This window comes from Perna viridis, chromosome 3 (genome assembly GCF_037379345.1).
Source record: "Perna viridis isolate PV_CMFRI_1.1 ecotype Kerala chromosome 3, ASM3737934v1, whole genome shotgun sequence".
Taxonomy (NCBI): domain Eukaryota; kingdom Metazoa; phylum Mollusca; class Bivalvia; order Mytilida; family Mytilidae; genus Perna; species Perna viridis.
In genome coordinates this window covers 23,859,347-23,869,881 of record NC_142447.1, presented here as the reverse complement: position 1 = coordinate 23,869,881, position 10,535 = coordinate 23,859,347, and the positions used below count along the sequence as shown (strand labels likewise).

At 34.0% G+C, this 10,535-nt stretch overlaps 1 protein-coding gene across 1 annotated transcript; it reads right to left on the bottom strand.

Moving 5' to 3' along the window:
* Positions 1-6,513: 6,513 nt before the first annotated feature.
* Positions 6,514-8,454, bottom strand: LOC148621530 (uncharacterized). Its single transcript, XM_088576024.1, has 3 exons — positions 8,319-8,454; positions 7,896-8,041; positions 6,514-7,515 (listed from the first exon to the last, which is right to left on the bottom strand). Exons 2-3 carry the CDS (start codon positions 8,036-8,038, stop codon positions 6,861-6,863), a joined length of 798 nt encoding a protein of 265 aa, XP_088432150.1. The 5' UTR covers positions 8,039-8,041; positions 8,319-8,454; the 3' UTR covers positions 6,514-6,860.
* Positions 8,455-10,535: the final 2,081 nt, after the last annotated feature.

Here is a 10,535-nt window from a genome sequence, read left to right as displayed (position 1 = left end):
AGGTAAGTCTGTTTCTGAATGTATTACATGGTTCAATAGGGCTGTGAAACTTGTGTGTAGCCACGTGCACATGGCCTTAATTGTGTTTACCTTTGACCAGATGATGAGAGTTTTGATTGGCTTAGTAATATATTTACATTTGATTGACACCTCCCATGAGGATATTGTCAGTCCAGTCGCCTGGTATAATTACCTTTAATTACCTTCAGGCGTAAATTGGTCATAGTCAATTAACTCTGACCAGGTGTCAACACAATTGTTTAATTACAGAGAATATCTGTTGCTGATAAACTTCCTGCCAGTTTGAGTGTACAAAACCTAGGCGCCAAGAAAATCGCCAACGGGCTATTTTTGTCGCCAGATAAAATAAAAAATCGCAAATTGCGACATTGGCGAAGCCAAGCGCGACCCCTGGATATAGCAGTCGCCAGAGCCTATACATTTGTAAACCCTGTTGGCATATGCAATTATCTCTTACTCCACTACAGGAAATAGTTCCATTGGCATACTCCGTTCAGGTTCAAAAGCAGACAGTAAGGTCACCTTCGTAGGTTTTTCATATATATTTATGTTATTTAGCCAATATTTACCAATTAAACAACTTTTACTGCAAACTTGCGACATGAAATTTACAACGATCTAATACACGCGAATAATCCAGTCGTTACATTACGTTCCTTCGATCACTTCTCTAGAGTAGATGAGAATCGGATGCGAAGTGGCACTAGATTATAATGGTAACTATTTACATTTGCGATCACTTCTAACCTCTCTTTAATCCTGTCAGGATTCGCTGTCATAGAACAGTTCTAAACTGTCAGAAACTGTTCTGACCCGCGACACACCTTGTCAGGGTCTGTCAGGGCTTTGGACAAGCTCTGTCATAATCTGTCATGGGTCCTGACACCCTCCTGTCAGGAACTGTTCTAGGTAAAACAGATACGTAGATTAGAAGTGTTCCTGACAGATTATGGCAGTCATTAGCTCGAGAATACTTTTCTGACTGAATTACATACAGTACATATGATTCCGGAAGAAAGGTGTAGAACCCGAATCTCGATTCGTACGACGGGAAGGAAGCCTTGCTATGTTTAAACTTGATTTTGTTTTTAATTTTTCAACCGAATTTTATGTATTGCATGCAGTACCAACAACAAAATATAGCCTGCCGTACTCCCCTGACTTTAAAGAATTTGGACTGAATTAGTTTGGTTGCAGATCTAGACAAGGGTATGATACGGAGTACCTATAAATATTGACAATTTTAAAATTTATACAGAAATGTTAGACATATATGGAACTGTAAAGTGTTCACACTCATACACTTTGAAAGAATGTGACATTTTTGAAGAATTTTGACTGATGTATATATACGTTTTTGAAGAATGTTTACTGAAATATATAAGTCGCAGTCACCCACATGGTAGTTGTATTAATAAAAATAGCATTTAAGTCAATAATTTTAGACTCTCATACATTTTGCAAGAATATGGCATTTTTAAAGAATTTTGATTCAAAATAATGTATTGCTGCCACCCACATGATAGGTATATTGAAAAATTTAGCATTTATGTCATTATATTTAGACCCTCATGGAAATACAAAGTGCTCGCACTCATACATTTTTCAAGAAAATGTTGACATCATTTTTGAAGAATGTTGACTCAAATTAATATGTCACATCCACTGTATGATAGTTATATTGAAAAATTTAGCATTTTAGTCATTAGTTTTAGACGCTCGTGGAAATTAAAAGTGTGCGTACTCATACATTTTGCGAGAATATGACTTTTATACAAAATTTTGACTCAAATTAATGTCGCAGCAATCACATGATAGTTATATTGAAAAAAATAGCATTTCAGTCATTAGTTTTAGACGCTCATGGAAATTAAAAGTGTGCACACTCATACATTTTGCAAGAATATGACATTTTTAAAGAATTTTGACTCAAACTAATATGTCACAGCCCTATATGATAGTTATATTGAAATAATTAACATTTTAGTTGATAATTTTAACCCTCAAGCAAATTAACAGGGTGTGCACTCATACTGTTCGCAAGAATATGACATTTTTAAAGAATTTTGACTCAAAATAATGTGTCGCAGCCACTACATGATAGTTATATTGAAAAAAAATTAGCATTTTAGTCAATAATTTTGGACCCTCATGGAAATTAAAAGTGTGGGCACTCATATATTTAGCAAGAATATGACTTTTATAAAAAAAAAATGACGCAAAATAAAGTGTCGCAGCCACCACATGATAGTTATATTGAAAACAATAAGCATTTTAGTCAATAGTTTTAGACCATTATGAAAATTAAAACTGCTCGCACTCATACATTTTGCAGAATTGTAGAATTTTTACTTAAATAGAGGTGTCACCGTCACTAATATGAAATTAACATAATGATTTCTACATTTTCCACATATAAAACCATGTAGGTAAATTGGAAGTGCTCACACTCATATTCGTTCCTAAAAGTGGAATTTGGAGTATTTTTGACCGAAATATTTAGGTATCATCCAACAATTTACTGCTAAAATTGTCATTTTTAACAATTTCTAGAATAATTTGTGACCCTTATTTCGTTATAAGTAGCTTTCACCCAAAAAGTACTCTGTCAATCTTGAACTTAGTGAGAAGTACCAAACATCTGAAAGTTATCGGTTACCACTTTTACACTTAAAACGAAAACAAAGACCTTTAAATAATTTAATTTAATTGATATCACATGTTTATGACAGAATGTAAACAAATTATACATGTAAACAATGATGATTTTTGAACGACGAGTGACTGGACCGTGATCGACGAAAATTTGAGCATGAACGTACAACGATCGAGTGATAGTGGGATGATGATCATGACGAGCTCCATATACATAATTGGAAATTCAATGTAAATTTTGATATTGTTCATAATCGGGTTAGGTTATTTACATTAGTCACACAGTTTCATTTATTAATCGCGGACTTCCCGTTCTAAATTACGTCACACAGAATAGAAAGATTTAGTGTCAGGAACTGTCCAGGAGTATGACAGTTTAGAACAGCTTTTCGCATTTTCTATGTCACAACCCAGGACAGTTTCTGTCAGGATCTGTCAGGGAATAGAGCAAAATGTGTCCTGACCCACGACAGACTCTGTCAGACCCTGTCAGGTTCTGTCAGGATTTCTGTTCTATCTGATGTCGTAGAACAGGAATCCTGGAAGATTCTGACAGAATTTAAGAGAGGTTAGAAGTGATCACATCTGTATGTAAAACTGTAAGAACCGTAATAAAATGAAATCAAAGAAAAAAAATGCATGTAACAAGCACATATTTCAATTCATTTTTGAATAACAATGTTTTATCATACACCAAACTGCGTTTTAAAGTTGTTGCACGCTTCATGACAAAATCTAATCTAAGCAGCAATATGCAAAGAAGATGATACAAAGAAAATCAATGCACTGTGGACGGACATATTTGCATAAGCAATATATAAAAGACCATAGAGGGAAAATCCACCAATGATAACTATAGTTGAAGAACCCGTCTATTATTCAATAATTTGGCATTGACGATGATATTACTATTGCTCAATTTGCTCAATCAATAAAAACGACACACTCTAAGTGTGCACTTTTAAACAATCGTGATAAAGATAGTTCAATCACGCCAAAACCAGCGTTTATATTTTAATGATTTAACCTGAACGTCCAGACAAAAAAGTTTACCTAGTAAACACTGAAAGACTTCCAATAACTCAAGTATTAATTTATTTTCCATAAAGTTAGATATTAAGCATAATCGTACAAACATGTTATAAGTTCCCGTAACCGTCTATGATTATTTAGACAGCCAGTAAATCTGTGGCAGAGACGTCCGTGCGAGACTCGTAAGAGTAGTCAAGAACGTTAAAAACCCCCTACGCGTGGGACGAATTCGGCTAAGGCCTCACCCTCCAACAGATAATTAACACTAGACGGTCTCCTAGGAGTTTATAAATTACATTATGAGTTTTAAAATGCTTCTTTTTTATTTACAACATTCTCCATCCATTTATCAGATATGAAATGGTCACCTAAAAAATCGAAGGACGTATGCTCATGTTCCCTACTGGAGCAACTTGCCAATGCTCCCGGCTTCTAGTGCTTTATGGTTGAGTTCGTGTTGCTCGTTTACTTTTTGTTGCCCTGTGTGTATTTGTTCGGTTGTACTGTATTAACTTTGTCTCAGTCACTTGAAGTTCAATTTTTTTCGTTTAACTATTCTATCTGTACTTTATGCTATTTTGTACCAAGCTTAAATTGTAAAAAGGAACCATGAAACCCAATTAATGTACCAGGGGATTATCTAAAAACGAAATAGTAAATACTTTCAGAGATCGCTGAAACTTCTTTAACAACTGTAAGCAACTATGATGAATTTAAAGCAAGTGAAGTCTTGGGAAAAATTACACTTTTACCAGCTTTCACGATATTTCCTTGAAGTGACTATGTAACATAGATCCGAATCTATTCACCAGCTTTCACGATATTTCATCGAAGTGACTAGTGACTATGTAACATAGATCCGAAACTATTTGAATTAATTGGTTAGAATTTATTTTATAAGCATCAGTCCGTATTGAATTCTAAACTTTTTGGATCACTGTCACCAAATTGATAAGCCAGTACGTAAACTAAGATGTTTGGGGGTTGCCAAGTTCATCTATGTTTTACACCATTCAATAACATTTTCAATTAACACATATTTCATTTCTATTATGTTTTTAACATGTTTGTTTATTTGGTTTTCTGGTTGTTTTCTATCATTTTTTCCTATGAATTTCGATTTTTTTTAATTTACTGAAAATTATTCGTCCCGTGATATTACTTTCAAGAAAAAGATTTACTTATATATTTATGGATAAAGAAATACAAAAGGTATCAGATATATATTCAATTCTAGGGGATTGAGATGTTACACTATAAGAAAACATATTTATGAGCAAAATCTAATGACCTTTATCAGTGCCTAAAACAAACCATTTAATTTTCTACATACTTTGTTTTAGGCACTGATGAAAGTCACTAATTATATGGTTCCTTAAAGTTTAACATTTTTATCGGTATTGAAATACAATCCTCGAGCCTTTTATATGTTTTTGTTTGTTTGTGCTGCATCGTCATGACTCAACGATCCGATATCATTTACACTTTATAATGTTCAGAACGACAGAAAGCGCGTTAATACTTGAACTTAAAAGAAAATAGACTCATTAACTAATGACTTTTTTTCTGTGAGTAATTACGCGCTATGTATTTAGCGCTATTTGTATTGCTACATTATGTAATGATGTTTCAAGAACTAAAACGCATTTTTGATTTTCTCAGCCCATTTTTTGAATAATAGAGGAACTACAATGTAAATGGGAAGTAAAACAAATAGTGCATAGACATATTATAGCAGTATGATAATTGATTAGTCAACCATTTCAATTTTAGTTCATTCATGCGTGTAAACATTCACAATATTAATATAGTATGATTGAAAGTTGACATTTCTATATCGATTATTATCTTCTTTTTGTATATCGTACATTTGTAATGATGTTCCATTAATTGAGGTGTCTAGTAAGTAGCTGACGATCTAAAATATATGCCCTTTATATGCATTACCTCATGTACTGATGAAAGAGCCACTATATATATATATATATATATATATATATATATATATAACATTAACTGGATGAATATAAAATTTATTTTTCATTTAGAATGATTTTCTGGATTCTGCTTTAATATTTTTTTATCACAGTAGTAAATACTTTATATTTACCGTACGTGTCATAAAATGTGCACATGTCTCAAACATCAAAATGTGTACATGTCTCAAACATCAGTATGTGTACATGTCTCAAACATCAATATGTGTACATGTCTCAAACATCAAAATGTGTACATGTCTCAAACATCAGTATGTGTACATGTCTCAAATATCAGTATGTGTACATGTCTCAAACATCAATATGTGTACATGTCTCAAACATCAGTATGTTTTCATTTGGTCGTTTTCATTCTAAATAAATCATGAAATTATCTTAAAAGTTCGACGTTACTATTATTGATCTTTAAAGTCAATGTAAAATCCAAACAAAACTGTATTGATATACGATAATATTGCAAATAAAACTGATAATATTGAGGGGGGTTGTAAAGTTAACTGTAGGAAATATATTTAGTATCTCCCCCCGCCCTTCCGATTAAATGACAGGTAGTTACACAATGTAACTGGAATATGAACGTAAAAATTTAAATTTTCAAATTCATGGCAACATATCTATGAATTGATGAAAAGTTTTATCTCACTTCCTAATACATTTTATTACTTAATTGTCATTTGATTAAAGGGAAGACCAACTATATCCCATGAACTATTTCACTCGCTGTAAATGTATCAGTTTCCAATGACTGCTTCAAATACTGAAAGAATGTAACTACTATATTGTTATCCCATAATAACTAACCAATGAGTTACAAGATTCATCTTTATTATGAATTTAATCGTTCACATCTGTAATTCTATAATCAGTATACAAGGACTATTGATATAAGTTAAGCCGGAAATGACACATACAGCATAATTATATTCAATTCCATCTTGTCATTTAGAATGGTCTGGCACAAAATAAGAAAATACCAATTAAATACAAATATTATAGATTTCAATATGTTTATGTAATATAACTTTTGTAAATAATCGGAAATCTTCTGCAAGAGTTAAAGTGTCGTAAAGATGTGATAGGGAAAGTAGACAAATAATGAAGAAACAATCAAACTGCCTATGAAGTCCATTGACAATGATATTGAAGTAGAAGGATCTACCGCATAAAATTGTTATAGTAGTGACCAAGCGTGGTAAGCTGTGAAGAGTCTTGATGCAGCAAACTTGATGATGAGGTTACAAATCCATCACCGTTCCATCTCGTGGCAAACCAAGCGTAACGGAATACAAACGGCGCTGTCTCTAGCTTTGGCAGAATTTCTTTCATGAATTGTAGCTGAACGTTTACAGACGTTGTTCTCATGCAAGCAAATTCAGTCACCCATATTGGTTTGTGGAAGCGGTCCCAAATTCTTTTTAAATAATTCATAAACTGATCGGTGTTGCAGTAGTATGCATGTGTAGCAATATGATCAACTCTGCAGCCATCACAAAGACGGAAAAATTCTTCAAACCAGGCGATCGTGTCATACTGACAATGCCCACATGGTGCAGCAGATGGACTAACGAGAATTTTTCCTTGCGCGTGCTTTGTCACTTGTTTCCAGTGACTTGCTGCCATAGATGGTGTCATGTTTGTTTGTTCAGAGTGATTTGGTTCATTAAATCCCAGAATATAATGGTAGTTTGTTGAGATATTGAGGGACGTCACTGCCGCCCATCCCTTTCCCCATAGTGTGGGAACAAATCCTGGTTTTTGGTAAGTGCAGTTTTTTTCTATGTGCTCTGCAGCCGAAGTTCTCCAGTTATACCTGAAAAATAAATAAAAGTCATTTAGACATTTCTTATCTAGAGCATAATACTAAACCGATTTGTTTCCGGAAAAAAATTGCAAGTTACATTTTTTCAAATGGTATGATAAATGTTGGAGGAAATCGTGAAGTTGTTGAAGACTTTCAACATAGAAGATTCTGTGGTATCATTAATTCTTTAATACTTTTTTGCTAAGCAAGTCAGTTGTTATATTGCATGCCACAGTTTTGTCAGTTTTGTCATTAAATGCTCAAAAGCTGCCTTGCATGTAAGGTAGGTACAAACTTAGAGAAATTCAAGCTTAAAACAGACGGTTGATACTCTTGAACTTTTTTTTTTCAAAAAGATAGAAACTGAATAATCGTTACATCAATCTTACCACCAGTGTGTGTTAGGGAATGCCTTGTCATCTCCACATATGTAGGATGACCAGCCAAAGAGACCTAACCCTTTCTTCCGGGAACACTCCGTGTACTGCAGGATAATCAGTATTATGATAATACAAACCAGTCGGTAAATCATCGTCTGAAAACCAAACATATGTCAGCCCTCCGTGTATGATATGATATTTGGAAATTGGATTTATTCAATTAACGGAAGACGACATACCAACAGAGCACTAATCTAAAATATCGACGAAAAATAATATATGGAAACAGATGAGCTGACTTTACTGGGCGACATAACTGAAAAGAAATCTCGTAAAAAATATTGCTAGTTGCATGTCATATAGCAAATCGTATTATATTAATTCTTTATGTCACAAAACACACAAAAACATATGAAAAGCTTACTGTCTTACCCAATTGTTTTTTATAGCTTGTTAAAACCTAAGGTATTTTCACTTGAAACCTGAATGATTTACTTTACTCGAAGATCAGTCCTACATTTCGTGTATCTGCCCTCACAACTGATAAGCCAGTTCATGAACTAAAATGTTCTTAGGTTGTCAAATCTTTTAAAAATTGTATCAAACCTGTGGTGACGTCAGTTGCGTAATAAGGGTAAGAACTATTGATATTCATAAAACACCCCCAAGCTCCATGCAGTGAGCGTTTGTTTCCTCTCGTTTTAACCACTGCAGACAGGCTTTTAGAAAATCTCAAGCGTTATTCAAATAAATCGGATAACGTTGCATAAAATCATTCACTTTTCCCGACTTTCAACATACTTGCCTTTTCTAAGAGGGTTGGTTGCAGCGTCCAGAGTGAAGTCCATGTTGCCTGTTTAAGTTCATGCCTATTAAAAAACGAAAAAAAGGGCTATAAAAGGTAAATTCATTTTTAATAGTTGAAAAGTTACAAGAATGGATATGGTGAAAATATATCTAAGAGCTAACAACCGTACCTGGATGAAAAATGTCAGCTTAAGGCCATCCATGGGTCTTATTTGAATGACGATGAATTATTCACACAACAGCGCAGGCTGCAGCTAGCACCAAAACAACATAATACACTTTTACAACGAAAAAGCTGCTTAAATGCGCTCCAGCAACATAAATATAAACTGAAAGTGAAAATGAAACAAGACATACTGAGGCCAGACATTCCAGATATGGGACAGCCCCAAGCACTATGGTTTTATCACAACCCTCTCCTTTAAACTGGCCATTGTGGTAAAATATTACACAACGGTACAACCTAAAATTCAATTAAAAAGGTATGGTCCCTTGTCAAAACAGACATCAAATAACCGATTATAAGTAGGCACAGACAAAGGCTAAGTAGCAGTTTACTGGCATGCTAGTGCTAGACCAGTTTAAACCTACCACAAGGTATGTCCTTATTGTATCAAATATTAATCTCCATTCTTCCCATGCGGGGTTGAAAACTACGGTATATCATTAGTTATACAAAAAGGGCATAACCCATGTCATACCCATAAACGCTTTTAAATAAGTGTGTTAGTTTAGATATAAGGACCATCTGAATACAAAAGTTGCTATCTTTAAAGATTTGACAACAATATCATAAATAGCACAACAAATGTCAGTTTTGAGTTGTCAAGATAAAAAGCAGATTTCAGTAGTTTGCTAGTATCCATCATTTTATTCAAAATGTTTCTAACCCAATTAATAGTTTTCATACTTACAGCTGCGAACAATGGTCTCCAACCTTACCACTACACTTCAGGAGACTGGTGTGGTTCTTCATTAGAATTTCAAGTATGCGAGAATGAAGCTGCCATGATTTTATCTTTAAGCTCCCGATTTTTGATGCACAAACCGGATATTGATGATTTTCTGGCCATACATGTACGTATAAAGAACCCAGTTGATAATACAACAATTAACAGTCCCCTCGGAAGTGTAATATTACCCATGCGCAGTTGAAATCTCGACACAAAAGCATAATACATTATTCATCGTCTAGGAAAGATGGAACAAAAAGATTCAACTGCGTTGGATTTGGCATTCTTCATACTTGGCAAAACGATTCCAAATCATCTTCACCAAGATTTTGGGATTTTATACACCACATCTTCTTCTGATAAAGTATACTACAGATACCGAAGTCAACCTTAAATTTTGACCCACTCTAAAAGATCGATGGAAAAGGGACTCATGACAACACTATTCGACTAACGAAATAAAACCTCGATTTAACCTACCATTTTGTTTGAAATGCCTGTACCAAGTCAGGACTGTTACGATACCAGCTGCTCCGGTGGTGTTATATCTATTTTGCTAGATTTTTTTTTACTTGAATTGATTATGGATCGGATTAGTGTTTGTTAATTTTGTTTATTCATCCATGACACTATCTCTTCAACATCGCCTTTCGGGCTTTTTTATATCACACCTTTTTAACGTTATGTCAGATCTTCTTCTCGTCTGGTCGTTTTCCCTGGATTTTACGTTTACTACGTTCGAAAACTTGTTCTTTTAATAATAAAACATTTGTTTGATTGGTTAATTGATTGATTGAGGTTTACGCCCGAGCAGCAATATTTCAACTATATTCTGTCGATGAACATGAAATGGATGATAAAACGAACATGAAATGATGATGGAATAAAA